The 18,410-nt window shown below is 41.8% G+C and overlaps 1 protein-coding gene across 3 annotated transcripts in view; it reads left to right on the plus strand.

Moving 5' to 3' along the window:
• LOC122874070 (voltage-dependent T-type calcium channel subunit alpha-1G-like) overlaps positions 1 to 18,410 on the plus strand; it is a 42,635-nt gene that overhangs the window by 14,377 nt on the left and 9,848 nt on the right. For all 3 annotated transcript variants that reach the window (XM_044191602.1, XM_044191601.1, XM_044191603.1), the window contains 21 exons: positions 426 to 738; positions 852 to 944; positions 1,054 to 1,633; positions 4,116 to 4,492; positions 7,231 to 7,382; positions 7,855 to 8,040; positions 8,289 to 8,406; positions 8,910 to 9,065; positions 9,792 to 9,879; positions 10,189 to 10,391; positions 11,790 to 12,101; positions 12,709 to 12,809; positions 13,102 to 13,225; positions 13,699 to 13,767; positions 13,943 to 14,127; positions 14,220 to 14,346; positions 15,538 to 15,663; positions 15,771 to 15,860; positions 16,366 to 16,558; positions 18,032 to 18,183; positions 18,300 to 18,409. In XM_044191602.1, the coding sequence (XP_044047537.1) occupies positions 426 to 738; positions 852 to 944; positions 1,054 to 1,633; positions 4,116 to 4,492; positions 7,231 to 7,382; positions 7,855 to 8,040; positions 8,289 to 8,406; positions 8,910 to 9,065; positions 9,792 to 9,879; positions 10,189 to 10,391; positions 11,790 to 12,101; positions 12,709 to 12,809; positions 13,102 to 13,225; positions 13,699 to 13,767; positions 13,943 to 14,127; positions 14,220 to 14,346; positions 15,538 to 15,663; positions 15,771 to 15,860; positions 16,366 to 16,558; positions 18,032 to 18,183; positions 18,300 to 18,409 (3,855 nt within the window). The remainder of the gene's footprint in view (positions 1 to 425; positions 739 to 851; positions 945 to 1,053; positions 1,634 to 4,115; positions 4,493 to 7,230; positions 7,383 to 7,854; positions 8,041 to 8,288; positions 8,407 to 8,909; positions 9,066 to 9,791; positions 9,880 to 10,188; positions 10,392 to 11,789; positions 12,102 to 12,708; positions 12,810 to 13,101; positions 13,226 to 13,698; positions 13,768 to 13,942; positions 14,128 to 14,219; positions 14,347 to 15,537; positions 15,664 to 15,770; positions 15,861 to 16,365; positions 16,559 to 18,031; positions 18,184 to 18,299; position 18,410) is intronic.

The raw sequence follows: 18,410 nt of genomic DNA on the forward strand, positions 1-18,410 counted from the left end.
ATATACACTGTTGTTTTAAGTACCCACTACCACACTGAATGTCTATTAATCCACAACTGAAAATAACAAATGCAATATTTATGATTATGAGTAATCACTGCTAAAAACTAGTGTCCAGCTCTTTTTGTAAAGATAATACTATATTTATATTTTTGTGACCTATTTTTAAAGATTTACATCTTCATAAGGACTGAATGGGCTTGAGTGCCACAGACAGGAAAAAGTAGGAAGTAGGAAGTAGGAAAGTACTGAGAAACAGACTCGAGCATTGTTGGTTTTGGTCTTTTCCGGGGATGTGTTGACAAATTTGTGTTTGTTTCCTCTATTAGATTTAATTACTGTATATTAATATTTTTTATACATGTGTAATAAATTAAAATAAAATAACATGTTTTTTTCATTCACCTTCTGCCCTTCTTCTTCAGGAGATATAACATGTCCTTCCTGAGTGGCTACTATCGGCCAGATGGCACCGATGACCACCCCTTCATCTGCTCAATGGAAAGAGAAAACGGGATGCTTCGGTGCACTGATGTGCCTCGCCGCCGTGTAGCCGGGACTTCCTGCTTCCTGGGTGCTGAGGAGGCTCGTCCAGAGATGGGACCTAGAGTAGATGAACCAGTGTCATGTGTAAACTGGTACCAGTATTACAATGAGTGCCGGGCCGGGGAAATAAACCCACACAAAGGAGCTATTAACTTTGATAACATTGGATATGCATGGATCGCCATTTTTCAGGTAAACGTTTAAGGGTTTATACACAGGGATGCATCTTTAATCAATGAATGATATGCACACTACACACCACACTTGACTGATTTCTCTGGGTCTGTGTGTGGGCTTTCATACAGGTAATTACTCTAGAAGGCTGGGTAGACATCATGTACTACGTTATGGATGCACATTCTTTCTACAACTTCATCTACTTCATCTTCCTCATTATAGTAAGTACATACGCACACACACGGCCATAAAAAGTTACTTGTGTAACAGCTAGATGACATGTGTACTGTGTGTTCCAACAGTGTGTAATGTGTGTATTGTCATGACCAGGTGGGCTCCTTCTTCATGATCAACCTGTGCCTGGTCGTCATAGCAACACAGTTTTCTGAAACGAAGCAGAGAGAACACGCCTTAATGAAATCGGAGCAGCACGCCCGCCAGCTCCACCAATCAGCTTCCACGCTGGCCAGCGACAGCCAACCAGGAAGCTGCTACGAGGAGATAATTCGCTACCTGGCGCACCTGGGCCGTAAGGCATGGCGACGACTGTCCCGCTGCTACACTCAGACACGCACACACTTTCACTGCGTGTGCGTATGCCAGAAAGACAAGGGCAGTGGAGCTGTCAGAGGGGGCGGAGTTGGCGAAATGAATGGGCTTGCCCACCGGCACTCAGGCCACGCTCCCAACGACCTGTCACACCTTCATCAGCTTTATCATCATCATCACCAACATCATCACCAGCATCATCAGCCTCAGATTGAGCCTGTTGTCAGTAATGGAGGGAATGGGTTGAATTATCCCTTCATATCGCCGCTCTTCAGTCACCTGGATGCAAAGGGCCTGGACCAGAAGAGGCTGGTTGCCACGGAGACTGTCAACAGACTGCCACAGCTGGTGGTGGAGCATGGTGAGAACGAAGGGGTGTTTGTGTGTGTTTGTGAGTGTATGAGTGCTCTCAAGGTCCTAGCTTGTCAACCTGGGCCTTAGAGCACAGATTTGGAGGCCCTTGGCAAAGAATTCTTTTAATCCTTTCTTTAAAAAAAAATCTTTAAGAGTCAGTTCACCCAAATTACAAAGGAATATATTTTTCCACTTACCCTCAGTAGCATTTAGACATGCAGCTCACAGACTTCTGCCACCTCTGACACAGTGGAGGTGAATTTAATTTTGTTTTGGTGCCCAAAGCATTGTAAGAAAGAAGAAGAGCATCCTGCACTCCTGCAGAGTCTGCACAGTTTTTAAAATACATTTTCAAGCTTTGGGTGATAGTCCTTGATCAGGCCTGCAAGGCAAACTGAATGCAAGAACACTGTGATGTATTTATACATTCAGGTAATAAGCCCCAGGGCAACACATCTGTGTATCCCTTACAGATCAGATCAGAAATACTTAAGATCACACTCAATGTATTGTAGTTCCGTGGCATTTGTGGACCACAAAGATGGAGAATATGGGATAAGATGTATAAAACAAATACAAGGGAAACACACGTTTGCAACAGTTGCATGCTCCATAAACAGGATGCTTTGAAAAACATCAGGCAAATGCTCCCATACCTCACAACACCATAGTTTAAAAATAAAAATTAGAGTATAACATCAAATCAAACTCCTTTACCCAGGCCTAAAGGTCGAGGTGTCTCCAGACAATTGATCCAAAACATTTCTCTGAGTTTTTGTCCAGATCTCCTCCTCTGTGCAGCGCAACATGCTTGATCCCCTGAAATCTGAAGGGAGACATAGGATAAGATGTGAGAGTGAGGATGTGAATATTCATGAACATGACTTGCAACAGGATATTGAATATATTTTCACAACATTCTTTGCATTACATGTGATTTGAAGGATGCGTTGTGGCACTGTGCACAGTTGCCACATGGAGAGTTCCTTAATGCATTATAAAAATGCATTTAAATACAACAGCAGCATGTCTTGCCAGAGACAATGTCAAGTTACTCTGGATAAACCACACACCTTATTTGACATGAGAACTTATATAAACTTATAAATACTGATACGATAGAACACTCCTGGACGAATGAGGGACTACACCGTCCTATAAATACTGAAAACTGTCAAAAATGGCTCCCACTGGGTCCTTGAGAATTTTAAGATGTGAAGATGTGAAGGGTTTAAAGGGGTACTCCATAAAATTGCACTTCTATAAAAGTGGGGGACTCACTTCAGAAAAACATAGAAATGGATGGTCAGAATTAAAACCAAGCAGAAACCAAGATATCTTGACTTTTAAATTCCTTGTATGGGTCATGCTCCAAAAACACAACACGTCACAACACCCCCAGTTGCTATTGCAGCCTTTCCATTAAAACATGTACAATTTAGAAAACTTTACAAAGCTCCTCCAGTCTCAGAGGTCATACAGCTGTTTTCACAGGATAAGTAGAGCTCCCCATGATGAATAAACTGCCCTTGATGTGTAAAATCAGTTAAGTAACAGAGAAAAGACATATCAACTTTCAATACAATTGAGTATTCAATTCAATTCAACTGGGCTTTATTGGCATCCGAAACAGATGTTAACATTGTCAAAGCATGTGTAAGATAAAAACATCAATAAACAGAAGAATTGTGATATTAAAATATATACTGTATAGATATGTAAGATAGGATAATAATAATAATACTAATAATGAATTGTAGACTTGTAATAAATTCTAATTGTGGCTGGGACACTTCCCATACACAAAAAACTGAGTAGAAATATTTCAGTATGCTGTTACATGCACTAGGGATCCTGGGCCAAAACGCTGAAAACCACAGCTCTAGATAAGTGTATTTTTTGTGTATGTAGTGCAGAGCCATTTTCAGCAAGTCTGCCTGCTGAAAGTTTCTTTGCAGTCCACATTATCTATAGACACACACCACAGAATGACTAGATTGGATTTACTATATCAGTCTCCAGTGAAACATGAATTTGTTGTAATTGTGATGACAAGTGAACTGCTCGTGCTAGATCAGTGTTTGTTGTTATGTCATTGGAGCATTCCTCCCGAGCTGCTTGCTAATGAATTCCGCTGAAATCTTACTCCCGCTTCACTACACGCCCCTTCCCCCCAACACACACATACACACATGCACACACACACACACACACACACACACACACACACACACACACACACACACACACATCCCTGTTCTAATAAAAGAACTCCCCCTCTGCACAAAAGCATCCCAACTGCTCAGTAGCTTCCATGTTATTGAATTTTGTCTCCCAGAAATGAAATGAAGGTGCTCTCCTTTACCGAGCAGAGAATATATTGAATGACAGAACGTCTACACAAGTGCAACATACAGAAAACTATGCTCTTGTGCATGTATGATTTTTGTAGCCCGTGTCTATATTACCTCCTCCCTTTGTCTGTGCAGGTGAGTGTGTTGGGCATCCTGCATTACAGTTGCCAGGTGAAGTCCCAGGAGAGTCCCCAGTATGCCCGTACTGCATCTACTACAACCAACTTAGTGACAGCGAAAATGTTAATGAGCAGACTGAAGTCCAGCATCCTGGGTACAGCAAGTCATGCCATGGCAACAGCCCGTGTCATAGTAACAGCCCATGCCATTGTAGCAGCCCATGCCACGGTGATGCACAGGTGTCTGAGCCAAAGAAAAGGCTGTGCAAGTGTTGCTGGGCGGGACTCCGAACTAAACTAGATCTCATCGTTGGCAGCAGATACTTCAATAGAGGAATCATGATTGCCATCCTTATTAACACGCTGTCGATGGGCATTGAGTACCACGAACAGGTATGATTGCTTGTGTTAGTATAAGAGGCTGCATGTTTGTGTGTGTACGTGCATAGCTTTGTGCGTGCCTCTTGCAGATTGTATGTGACTACAGTTTGATTGAAAATGGATGTGCTAATCACTGTGTGTGGTAAGTCAATGAACTTACCCTCCAATCAACACTTATAGCACCAAGCATATGGGATCACAAAGTGTGTATATGTGTGTGTGTGTGCGTGTGTGCTAGCATGTATCAGGAGATGGAGAAACTCATAAGACCTGAAGTGTTAATTAAAGCGTGACCCTGGGACAGGAGAGAGAGTGAGCGGTGTAGAGACGGGATAGAGTGAGAGAAGCCAGCGAGAGCGAATGGAGGAGTGAGGAGGAGGAGGACAGATCTGACATTGTGATTGGCTAAAAGGCAAGGATAGACTGTGGGAGACGGGGGAATATTGCATTTGGCCCATTTCCTGAACAATATGGCAGATCTGGATGGCCTTAAGTTCTTTAATGACTTATATTTAAGGATAAGGCCAGCCCCATTTTATCCTTTTTTTGTTATCAACAAATCTTCTGAAGACATCAAAACCAACAATGGAAATGTATGAATGAATAAATTAATATATGAATATGTTGCCAAAGCCTGATATAGCTTTTTTTTCTCTGTGCCATAGAAATCTATTGTCATGTAAAAACCACTGAACAAATCAAGAGCTGTACAGTTTCACCGGGTGACATTCCCTCATTTCAGGGAACGTGACCAGTGCAGTTTAGTCTGAAACACCTCAGAGACTTGTTTTTTGATCTGTGGAGAGTAGCTCTGTGTTAGGCAGATGTCACTGAGCATGCTCAGAGACACAGTTACTTGTTTACACTGCCTTGTTGATTTGACGAGCTGGGAGAAATGAACAACAATCTTTGTATTCACCATAATGAAGAAATGTCACCCAATGCCATGGTATAGCTCTTTTATGTGTTTTTAATACCATAGTTTATATTCGACCACATCTCTATGGCGTGGCAGCACAAGATATATTAGACTTTGGATATGCGCACAATAGACTACTTGTTATTAAGTTTTGTTGATAATCTTAAAACTTTAAAAAAGCCAGCCAGCCGTGGCCGGAGGCATTATGTTTTCGGGTTGTCCATCCCATTCTCGTGAACACGATATCTCAGGAACGCCTGGAAGGAATTTCTTCAAGTTTGGCACAAACGGCCACTTGGACACAAGGATAAACTTATTAGAATTTGGTTGTCAAAGGTCAAAGGTCAAGGTCACTGTGACCTCAAAATGACCTTGACAAACACGTTTTTGGCCATAACTCAAGAATTGATGCGGTAATTATGAAAAGAAAATTCACACAGATGTTTAATGGGATACAACGATGATATGATGACATTTTTTACCCAAAAGGTCAAAGGTCAACTTCACTGTGACATCATAATGTCCTGGAAAAACACTGTTTTGGCCATTGTCCAACACCATAACTCAAGAACAGAAGGGGAGATTGTGACCATATTTTACAGTTGGTCGGACACTGAATAGGTAACACTTTTGACTCAAAGGTCAAAGGTCATTGTGACCTCAAAATAGGTTTTCAGCCATAATTTAAGAATGAATAGGGCTATTCCAGATTTCACACACGTTTACTGGGACGACACAATGAATAAACAATAACTAGCACAGTACGGGCTTTCCTCCATCTCGTCTATTCTGCCTTTCACTTCCTGCCTCATTCTGAATTTTGTGACTCACGTGACTGCAAACAACGTATTGGAGCGCGCCTAGCTAATCGTGAGTGAGTTTCGCCTACAGCTCATAAAGAGGCTTTGCATCTAAAAATGCCAGGAGAAAACAAAAGCAACACATTTTGTGTAGCTATACGCAAAGAATAGAATCTATCTTTACATAGTAATCAAGTACATGTGCACCTGTTTAGCCAATACATCTATGATAATCCTTCATTAATCAGTTCAACAATGTATATTCACTGGAATCAGCAATACATATGTATCATCAATATAGTGATCACTTCCATTTAGCCAGAAAATACACTTTACACCTTTTATTCAATTACCCGCATGTATTCACTACAAATATTATAAGAGCCCGGACAGACATGGATGTAAACTGCAACTTGACTGGTTGGCATACAACTGTGGGGTAGTAATTCTAGTTGTGTTCATAACATATTTTCTTAACTACAGTTCTTGCTTGATGAGCACCACTGTTTTTTCTTTTCGTCCCTGTCGAAAATCTGGCCATCTTGTACTTTTTTGCAGTCTGAATCAATCTTGTTAGCCTTGCTAACAGGAGAACACTCTTGTTTGACATGAATCAGATTAACTATAGATGTGCTACAAAATTTTCCTTCCATCCTTTTGTCTCCCTCCTGCAATGTCTCTATGGCCGTAAGCCACAGTTTGAGAACCACTGCTTTAAGTAATATCAGTAATATTAATAAAGAAAGTGCATTCACTCAATTTACTCCAAAGGATTGTGGGTAAAAGCACACGTGCATTCACATCCTGGAGCAGCTTCTCTCTCCATATCTAAGACTTTATCCACATAAATCTACACAGGAGCCTTGAGTAGGTTTGTGTAGTTTTAGAAATTCCTAGCATGTTGACTCTAGTGCTCTCCTCACTGCCAGTCTGTCTGTCTCTGTTTATTCGTTCATTTTTCTCTGTGCCTGTCCAATATCTGTACATCAATCTCTCCTCCTTTTCTCTCCACAAACACTGCGCCTCTTCAGCCGCAGGAGCTGACAGATATTTTGGAGATCAGTAACATGGTGTTCACGAGTCTGTTCAGTCTTGAGATGCTGCTGAAGGTCCTGGCTTTCGGGCTCTTTGGCTACATCAAGAACCCCTACAACGGCTTCGACAGCGTCATTGTCATCATCAGGTGGGGTTTGGGGGCAGGGGTCTTTGTCTGTGAGTTTATCCCAAAATGGAAATTCTTTTGTTAGATATTTGTCAGATAACTGTCACAGTGAAGCTGGTTCTAGCAGTGAAGCCATGTGGTTGCACTCTTAGCCCATGGGGCCTGTATTCACTCCATTATGTAGTACAACAAGCTAAATTATGTATCTGTGCTTGAAGGCTTTGCTTGTTTACTGTGCCAGTGCACACTGCTTGTACCTTCTTTATTGGCTGGTAAGTTGTAAACAGCATTGGCCCATTTCCTCTTTTCAGTTGCCACGTCACAAGAAAAATAATGTAGCACTTTCCCTACCTGGAAGGGAGGCTTTTGTGGGTGATGCTAATGCTGACTTCAAAAGAGTTACAGCAGTAGTGGTACATATTCATTCCTTAGTTGATTTAATGTGAATTTAACTTTGTGTTTATAATCTGCTTGTCATCTGTGTTTGTTTTAGTGTGTGGGAGATTGTGGGTGAGGCAGAGGGAGGCTTGTCGGTGTTGCGTACCTTTCGTCTGCTGAGAGTTTTGAAGCTGGTCCGGTTCCTTCCTGCCCTGAGGAGGCAGCTGGTGGTGCTGATGAAGACCATGGACAATGTGGCCACGTTCTGCATGTTGCTGATGCTCTTTATATTCATATTCAGGTATAGACAAACTGTTTTCTCAGCTTTAATTATACTCAATACCTTACAAAAATCATAATTATTACTACTGACCTTTCTCTTACTCTATTACAGTACATATTATCACATGTATCATCACCTTTTACACAAACGCAATTATTCATACAGGCAGCATCATTGTATCTTATTGCATAGTATCCAATATTAAATTACCATGTAATGAAAATAATGTATTTGCTCATTGTTTTGTTTGTGTTTGTGTGTTGCAGTATCTTGGGGATGCATCTGTTCGGCTGTAAATTCGGTTTGCGACAAGACAGTGGAGACACTTTACCTGATAGAAAAAACTTTGATTCTCTGCTCTGGGCGATCGTCACTGTGTTTCAGGTTAGACAAACACACCGACATGCACTCGCGCTCACACAAATACAAACATACACATGTGTATGAGAAAACAACTACATCGACGATATTTAATTGAGAGGAATTGATGAATTACAGTTAAATGTCAATTTTAATTTCAAATAGCAGCTGCTGTTGTCACCAGATCTTCTCCATTATTTCATTTGCTCCAATTTGGGAGAGCTCACACTCGACTTTTCAACAAAATATAAAAAGTCTCCCAGTGGGCAGGTAAGATACGCTTCAAAAGCAGAGGGGGAGGAAGAGTAATGAAACACGCACTCCACAGGAGCTCATTTAACACTGATGAGCATCATTACTGTTCAACTCACAATGAGATATTAAAGGGGGAATCCATTCTTCTCATTACACCTAGCTATGTAGGTTGCATTTCTGCTTCCTTTTATGTTTGACGGTGTATTTTTTTCTTATCCCCACTTACATTTGACTTTCACCACCTCTCTCTCCACATCTCTTCCCATCTGCAGATCCTCACCCAGGAGGACTGGAACGCGGTACTCTATAACGGGATGGCCTCCACCTCGCCGTTGGCTGCCCTCTATTTTGTAGCCCTCATGACCTTTGGCAACTACGTCCTCTTCAACTTGCTTGTAGCCATTTTGGTTGAGGGCTTTCAAGCCGAAGTAAGGGCAAAGATGCGGTTTTATTTGAGCTGCTTAGACAATGAGGTGGAGACTAATTCTGGAGCTCTGTTGTGCTGATGACACCAAAGCTGCCTACAAGAGAATAATCTGTACCATCCTGCCTGTGTGGTTTCTCCCCTCTCTCTCTTTATCCATCACTCTCTTTTCTTTCTTTTTCAGTTGTACTCGCTTCTTCTATCTCTCGCTCTCTCTATCTTTCTTGCTCGCTGACACACACACACACACACACACACACACACAACACTCTCCAGGGTAGGGATGTGTTTGATATCGCCTGCCATTCACAGCTGGTGAGCTTTTGTTGTTTAGTTTTCATCTTTTATCTCCAGCATCAGAGTACTTTCTCTCTCTCTCTTTATCACACACACACACACACACACACACACACACACACACACACACACACACAGATACCCTTTGCCAAAGCCGTCTGCCTCCATCTTTCTGGCGTGAATTTTAATTAAATTCAGTAAAGCTTTATTGGCGTGACTACAGGAGATCGCTGCCAAAGCCATGCACATAACTCAACTAGAGAACACTGGAGATCCCCAGTCTCCCTTCCGCTCTTTGTCTCTCAGTCTTTCCCTCTCGACTTGCTTATATTTTTCACTTTTACAACATTCAACAGACAGTGAGAAAAGGAAGGTGACGGTGATGAAGATTACGATGATAGTGGTGATCCCAGTGCCGTGTGTGTGTTTTTAGGGTGATGCCAACAGATCTGAGACAGATGACGAGAGACAATCTCTTTCTTTTGAGGATGAGGAGAAGTTGAGAGAGCTGTACGCTGCAGGTACAAACTTAGAACTGGACATGGAAATATACACTCTACAATCACCTTAAAGGATAATTTTAGTTTATTAACTTGTGTCCTATTGTTGTAGTTTTGTTCACCTTATCTAATGGGTAATAATAACATTGTACTTACTAAGTTAAAAGAAACACAAGCTGTCAGTTGATTATACAGGTTTGTGGACATGAGCTCTGTGTCATCATTGGTAGCTACAGCCCAGATCATTACTGATACAAATGATGAATTAAGTTTTAATAAACTGGAATTTTCTTTTAACAAAAATGTTTGAATCTGCCTGTTTGTGTGCAGAGCTTAAGATCCAGGCCATGATGCTGAGCCCCAATGGTCTCCTGAACCCAAAAGCCTCCATGCCCCACCCTCCTCCTCCTCCTCCTCCTCCTCCTCTGCCGGTCATCACACACACTGCAGCCACGCCCACCATAAACTCCAGCCAGTCACGCCGGGCGAGTGGTGCTTCCATGGACATCAACAGCCTTGAGCCGAGGTCACCGGTGAGCCGTGGACACACGCTTTTACCTACAATATATTATCACCATAATAGCTATCAGTAATAAAGTTGATTTACAGAAACACTCAAACAGAGAATGTTAAAAAATATTAAAAAGAGGTAAATCCAGGCCAAGCTGTGCTTTAAATATGATCAGAATGATCAGTTTCTAAATACTAAATCTGGGGATTTGTGATTGTTTTGCACAAGTTAAAAACTTAAAATATTAACAGAGAGTTGTATAATCTAAATGAGAACAAATAACACCTTAATGACCTTCAGTTAAGGGTACCTTGCAGAGTTTTGTTTCAGTGTTTCTCAACAATATCCATCGTGGGTAAAGCCAAATATTTAGTAACCAGCATTTTGGCCGGCAGTCTCCTTGTTACGGGGCCTTTTGCTGACACATTGCTTTCTTTCCTTGGCGCATTACTACGACCAACTGTTGATCAGTTGAGTCATATAGGCCTCCTTTTATTGATAGACATAGCTTATATTTGAGGGAAATGCCAGTTGCATTTACCATCACAGAGGGCGATTTGATGTGCAGGCTTAACTAACAACTGATGAGATGTTTCCAGCTGAAGTAAGATGTTCTAAAAACATTAACTTTGATATCCCAACTATGCCCTAGCAAAAGTTGTAATTTTTTTGTTTCCTGTTTGCCATCTTTACAGGTACTAAAGGTCTTCATGGGTCCACTCTGTTTCTAGTAACCAACACCCGACCATAGACACAAGTCGGGCCGGGTTCAAATTACAATATTTCGTCTACAGCCTAACCGGGTCCGGCTAGGAACCTGTTCTGTTGACTCATGTCTCGGGTCTGTGTGTCAATATGTCTAACACCTGAGTAGATCCGAGCAAACGTACTATCAGCTCTGTTCATGTGGACTTTCAGAATCACCTCAGGAGAAAAATGTGTTTTTTGAGGCGTGACAGAGAGTATAACCTGTGCAGTGCATTGCTGCTCTTTTCGACCATCGCTGCCTGTTAATTGGTGGCATGCTGCTGTCAGTGTTTGTGTTCTCTCCAGCTATGGATGTTTGAGTGGTTGGCGATGGGGATTTTCCACTGAAGTTTCTCCTTTTTGTTCTTTTGCTTGCAAAGTAACATAGGTTCTTTTTTTTTTTACGGTACAAGCACAGTGTTTTTGTCAGAACTTGAGGTGGATAAATATATTGGTTCTTCATAGAGGCCTGAATCGAGATTGTGATCGCATTTCGATTAATCGTACAGCCCTAATGTTTGTCATGTGCAGGCTGTTAGAGCACAAGGTACAAACAATATCAGTCATCAAAACATTGCTCCACAGCAACTCCACAGGGTACCTTTAATCCGTGAAGAATTAAATCTTTCTGTGCACTTCAGAAATCCAACCAGTTGGTTTTTGTTTTTCGAAGTTGTCTTCAGAGTCTCTGTGGGACAGTGGGCCAGAGAGCCGGCGCTCCAGCTGGACCAGCATCGGCCGAGCCCCCAGCCTCCATAGGAAGAGCCAGTCGGGGGAGATGGAGTCCCTGCTGTCCGACACATACACAAGCTCCAACCCCAGCAGCAGGGAGCAGTCTCTGGACCAGCCGGAGTACCTGCAGGTGCCCATGCTCCACTCGCCCGACTGCAACGGCACCACCTTTCACCTCCCTGACCACTGCTGTGACGATGCTCCCCTGACCACACATTACCACAGCGATCAGGAGGAGGACGAGATTGAGGAGGTGCAGCTCTCTGCATTTGTGTTATTTATTTATTTGCCCAGATGAAAAAATATAGATGTTAGGCTGTTTAAGTAGTTAATGTTAAAGTCACAAGGAAAAGGCATTTTGATGGTGTCCAGCTTCTGTTATTTCCAGTTAAAACATGTTGAAAAAGAACTAGTTTAGGTGTGTTCAAAAGTTCAAAAACTGCTGCTAATTATCTTGCTAAGGCATAAATTCCAATCTCAGTGACCTTAGACACTTATGTAACTTTGAAAATATTTAATTAGCTGAATTTGAATTATGAGCAGGGTGGAGGAAATATTGGGAACATTGTTTGAAAAACCTGCTGTGTAGGAATTTTTACGCACATGTACTGATACAACATGAGGTCACGACTATAATTCACTGTTTTCCACCAAGTAAAATCATTTTAATTTCATTCTAAATTATGAGAACATGAACACTGCATGATTTAGGTCATTTAACGTGAACTAACAATGTCAAAAAAGTTATTCTCATGTAGTTGTATAATTAAGCATGTAAGCGTGTGCTCATATTGTCATGTGCAATGTGTGTGTGTGTGTGTGTGTGTGTGTGTGTGTGTGTGTGTGTGTGTTCCTTCCAGAGTTTATGTAAGAAGCTGAAGAAGATGCTGGAACCATATGAGCCTCAGTGGTGCCTGGAGCATGAAGAGTGGTCTCTATATCTGTTCGCTCCACACAACCGGTAAATACACACTACACACACACACACAATTACAAACACACACAACCCCTGATGTCCTCCTGAGTGGCCTAGGTGGCTTATACCACAGCATGTGTGAAAATTCACAGTTAAAGTGTGAAGGTTGCCGCTAAGGCTTAGTAATACAATTTTCACTTTTATCAATGAAATCAAGTGAAAACATACACGTTATGTTGACAAATGCAGTGATGTAGGTGATGTGTGATAAGTGCAAATCATATAAAAAAAGAGGAGTAGCTGATGACGCTCTTTCTTTCTCTTTTTCTTTCTTAAGGTTCAGATCGTGGTGTCAGAGGGTCATAGGTCACAAGATGTTTGATCATATCATCCTCCTCTTCATCTTCCTTAATTGTATCACCATTGCGTTGGAGAGACCTGACATACAGCCCAATAGCATGGTAGCACACACAAACACACGCTTTCACATGTTTTCTTTCTCTATACTTGTGAGGACCCTCTTTGACATAATGCACCATCGTAACAAAATGCCTAACCCCAACCTTTACCTTAAATTAAATGGTTGTAAATGTCCTCACTGTCAAGGCTTAAAAAACAATATCAGTCCTCACAAAGATAGAAGTACAAGATCACACACACACAACACAACACAAGCTGTCGACTACAGTGGAGCTCATATGCTTATTGCTGATGTAAGAGCGGTTTGGGAGTCATTACAAGAACACGTGCTGTTCTCAGTATGTTTTTATTATGTTTCTACTACATTTGTTATGGGTTTTTTTCCCAGCTCATTATGTAACACGTTGCAGTTAGTCCAGGATCAGAGCTGGGACACGAAACCCTTAAATTGACGAATCTGCTTCTATGTGTGTCTGTGCACACTCTCACGTGTGTGTGTGTGTGTGTGTGACAGGAGCGGGTGTTCCTCAGTGTGTCCAATTACGTCTTCACTGTGATCTTCGTAGGTGAAATGATGATCAAGGTAACCATAACAAGACACGTTTTCTGAATAAGCACTTCACTCCAAAGTCATTTTCTCATCTTACTTATAAAAGGGCAAGTTTGTCCCTGGGTGGGGATCAGAATTGCTTTCAGTCTCATTTTATACCTCATATTATTTTAATATTCCAATAATTTTGCTGGATCTGTGTGTCAAGGTGGTAGCTCTTGGCCTGTACTTTGGAAATGGCGTGTACCTGCAGAGTAGCTGGAATATCTTAGATGGAGTGCTGGTGTTTGTGTCTCTGGTGGACATCCTGGTCTCCATTGCATCAGCAGGTGGTAATCGAATCTTAGGCATCCTCCGCGTGCTTCGTCTGCTCCGCACACTGCGACCACTCAGGTAGGAGTACGGGAGATTTTCTCTTGTGTTTACTCCATTTATATTATCTGGTGTACCTATGTAGCATGTCTGTGACTGTGTGTGTGTCGCAGGGTGATAAGTCGAGCTCCTGGTCTAAAACTGGTGGTGGAGACTCTGATCACATCTCTCAGACCCATTGGGAATATTGTCCTCATCTGCTGTGCTTTTTTCATCGTGTTTGGAATTCTGGGAGTCCAGGTAAACATTATATTGCATATTCCCTGTTCATCCTCTATTGGCTGAAGATAAGCCTAATTATTTTAGATTTTTGCAGATTTCCATTGAAAAATACTCATTTTAAATGTGCCTAAACATCCAAAGCTTGTTGTCTTTTCTGCTGCTAGAAGAAACTGTTCACTGTGGTTTAAAATAAACGAGGTGTATCTCTGAAAATGCTTCAGGTAATAAAAAGTGAAGAGAAAAATTGGGAGGAAATGCAAATGAGCTGCTGATTATGCAGCAGAGTCCCTGGAAGTAATTAAAAAACAATAGTTCAACTGCAGAGGGATTGTGCTGAGAATGTATTTTTTTAAATCCAATTTTCACCTGGATTTTTGTATTATTAATTCCATCAATAAATTAACTTTATTATTTATTTATTTTAGGCAATTATTAATCAGTTTTTTAGTATTTAAAACAAACTGATAATTATTAATAAGATTATCATGTTGTAAAATAGTGGTTCCCTATCTGGGGACCAGAACCCCACATGGGGTCCCAAGACAAATCTGATTTAGTTAAAGGTATAAGAAAGAAAAGAATATTTCTGTAACACAAAAATATGTTTATTTTATTGCTACTTTTGACTAGTAATTGCTTTTTGTTTCTTGTGAAATAATTGATAGTTTCACCTTTTAAGGCCTCCAAATCCTTTAGAAATCCTTTATCTCTAATCTGTAAGGGAAAATTGCCCATAACTCACATCCACATTTTTTAAGGTACTAAGGTCTGTACGAAAAATTCAATGTAAATTCCTTCTGTAAGCTCTCCTCCTCTAGAATATATACTAGTTTCCATGTTTGCAAATATTCCTCCAAATACTCAAATTAATTCTTGCACAGGAAATTATGCTTGATGAATGCTGAAGCTAATATTAACACATAGGCATACATTTCTCAAAAATACACTACCACTGAATTATCTTCTAATGAGAACACTCCATGCTGGGGTGTTTCTGTGCATGTAATGACTGTGAGGCAGACTGGACCATATGGTACTTGGATATCTTGGCTGTAACATACAGCGGGCCTGTAGGCACTCGCGGAGTAATTTACTATACACCAATACATCAATCTTATCTCGCTCTATGAAGCTTTGTTTACATTACCTAGAGGTTACAGTGTTCTTTTATGTTTTTATCTGTGTGCACACATCTGTTTGTGTATGCAGCTGTTTAAAGGAAAGTTCTTCTACTGTGATGGGCTTGATGTGAGTAACATTACCAATAAAACCCAGTGTCTGGAGACAGGATACCGCTGGGTTCGACGGAAATACAACTTTGACAACCTGGGACAGGTTTGTCACACATGTGTACACACATTCACACACACATCCAGGACTGACACCTGCTCTTACATACTGATTGACAGCATGCCGCTGATTTATGTGTCTCACTCTTCCAGGCACTGATGTCACTGTTTGTGTTGTCATGTAAAGACGGCTGGGTCAGCATCATGTATGACGGCCTGGATGCTGTCGGAGTGGACCAGCAGGTGAAGACACACACACACACACACACACACACACACACACACACACACACACACACACACACACACACACACACACACACAAACAAACACATACAGAGGAAGAGAGAGTTTGTGGGAAGTAAAAAATTTATATCAGGGAGACATACAAACCATTCAGCCATTGTATATTGTATTTCACTGTGTTTTGGTTCTGTTTTGTGTCAGTCTCAGGCATCATTTGATCTTGTTTGTTTCAAGCAGAAAGGGGAAATATTTCAGGAGAGGAGGGAGGTGTAAGGGAAGAAAAAAGGCAGACGGATAAATAGATGTGAGTTGACAGTGCTTGCAGTTTCAGTGCTGACTCAGGATTTACATTGTCTTCTTGTTTATGCTCTCTCCTCTTCTTCTGCTCCACCCCTCCTCACCCTCTCTTGTCACTCTTTGGTCCTCTTCTTTTTCCTTCTTGTCCCCATGCTACCTCTCCTCCCCCTCTCTTCATCCACTTTCTCTCTCTATCGCTCTGCAGCCAATAAGAAACAACAACCCTTGGATGCTGCTGTTTTTCATCTCTTTCCTCCTCATCGTCAGCTTCTTTGTGCTCAACATGTTTGTGGGCGTGGTGGTGGAAAACTTTCACAAGTGTCGCCAGGAGCAGGAGGAGGAGGAGGCGCGGCTGAGGGAGGAGAAACGACAGAGACGGTTGGAGAAGAGGAGGAGAAGTGAGAGAGCAGGAGGGGAAGGGGGGAGTGCAAGACATAATATATAGCCAAAAGTATGTGGACACCTCAACATTACACCAATATGCGATTGCTGAACATGACATTTCAAAACCATTGGCATTAATATGTTGCTATAACAGCCTCCACTCTTCTAGAAAGGCTTTCCACAAGATTTTGGAACCTAGCTGCAGGTATTTGCTTCCATTCAACCACAACTCCCATTACTCCCAGTGTCCAATTCATTCTGGCTACAGTACAGCTACATCTGCCATTCTAACCAGTGTGTCAATGTCCACTGGATCCGTAACTAGGGCATCTCACTTGCGGCTTATGTGTGGATCTTTTCACATCGTGTGTATTTTTGTAGTTCACATCTCTGAAGTGTGAAATTGACTTTTAAATGAATATAAATGCCTATATTTACTATTTAGGTGACATGAGTTTGATGTAATGAAATCAGAATGCTCTGAACAATATTGGATGAATGTGGCTGCTAATGAACAGAGCATTTAAAGACTCTCCACCTCTGAAATCCTTCCAATGGACATTTGAAAATGCAATGGAGACGTGACAAAGTCGTGGCACAACCGGAATGCGATGCAGCTTCACCCAGCGGACATCCAGGATTAGTGAGGTCTGGCACTGATGTTGGGCGATAAGGCCTGGCTCACAGTGGGCGTTCCAGTTCATCCCAAAGGTGTTGGATGGGGTTGAGCTCAGTGCTCTGAGCAGGCCAGTCAAGTTCTTCCACATCAACCTGGAAAGTATTTCTTTATGGACCTGGCTTTGTGCACCAGGACATTGTCATGTTGAAACAGGAAAGGGTCTTCCCCAAACCGTTGCCAAAAAGTTGGAAGCACATTATTGTCTAAACTGTCATTGTAGCATTAATATTTCCCTAAGCGGGAACCCTAAGGACATCACTAGATCAAACATACACAAGGCAGGGGTAACCACATACTTTTGGCCATATATTGTAGATGTAATGTTACATGATAAACCTCTTTTTTTTCCTGCGTACTTACTGTATGAGTACATGTATAATTTCTGCCTATATTATGCTCAGAAGCACACAAAATTACTGCACACACTCTTTTCTTTCTTTCTCTTGCTCTGCCTCATTTCTGTCTCACTCTGTCCTTCTCTCTCTGCAGTGTAATCTCTAGTAGTGCTTTCCTCTTAGTCGGTTAACTGTCTGGCAGCAGACAGCGAGGGTTTCTGCCCAAAGACACCTTGAGGTGCCATGCAGTGCGTGTGTGCGTGTGCATGATGGATAGGACTGAATTCCTGAGGTGGCACTTTTAGTCTGTACACACACACATATGCACACTTACACACACAGCAGTGTGCCACTTGGCAACCACTTCATCAGTGACTTCATAGGCCTTATCATATTTTTCTTTCAGAAGCATTTTAATGACCGTGTGTGTGTGTGTGTGTGTGTGTGTGTGTGTGTGTGTGTGTGTGACGCAGAGGCCCAGGAGAAGCCATATTACGCTGACTACTCCCCATTGCGTCGATCCATCCACACCGTGTGCACCAGCCACTACATGGATCTCTTCATCACCATCATCATCTTCACAAACCTCCTCACCATGAGCATGGAGCACTACAACCAGCCTCAGGTAACCATGGCAACACCTTCTACCACCTGCTCTAGAACCATAGTAATGAAGCGGTGTGCAGTGGTACAGCTACAGCTGGTTTTTGAAGTGTGTGTCTGTGTCTATGTGTCCTGCAGTACCTTGAGGAGATACTGAAGTACTGCAATTATGTCTTCACGGTGGTTTTTGTCATCGAGGCCATTCTCAAACTCATCGCTTTTGGCCTGCGCCGCTTTTTCAAAGAGAGG

The sequence above is a fragment of the Siniperca chuatsi genome, linkage group LG3 (assembly GCF_020085105.1).
Source record: "Siniperca chuatsi isolate FFG_IHB_CAS linkage group LG3, ASM2008510v1, whole genome shotgun sequence".
NCBI classification, from domain to species: Eukaryota; Metazoa; Chordata; class Actinopteri; order Centrarchiformes; family Sinipercidae; genus Siniperca; species Siniperca chuatsi.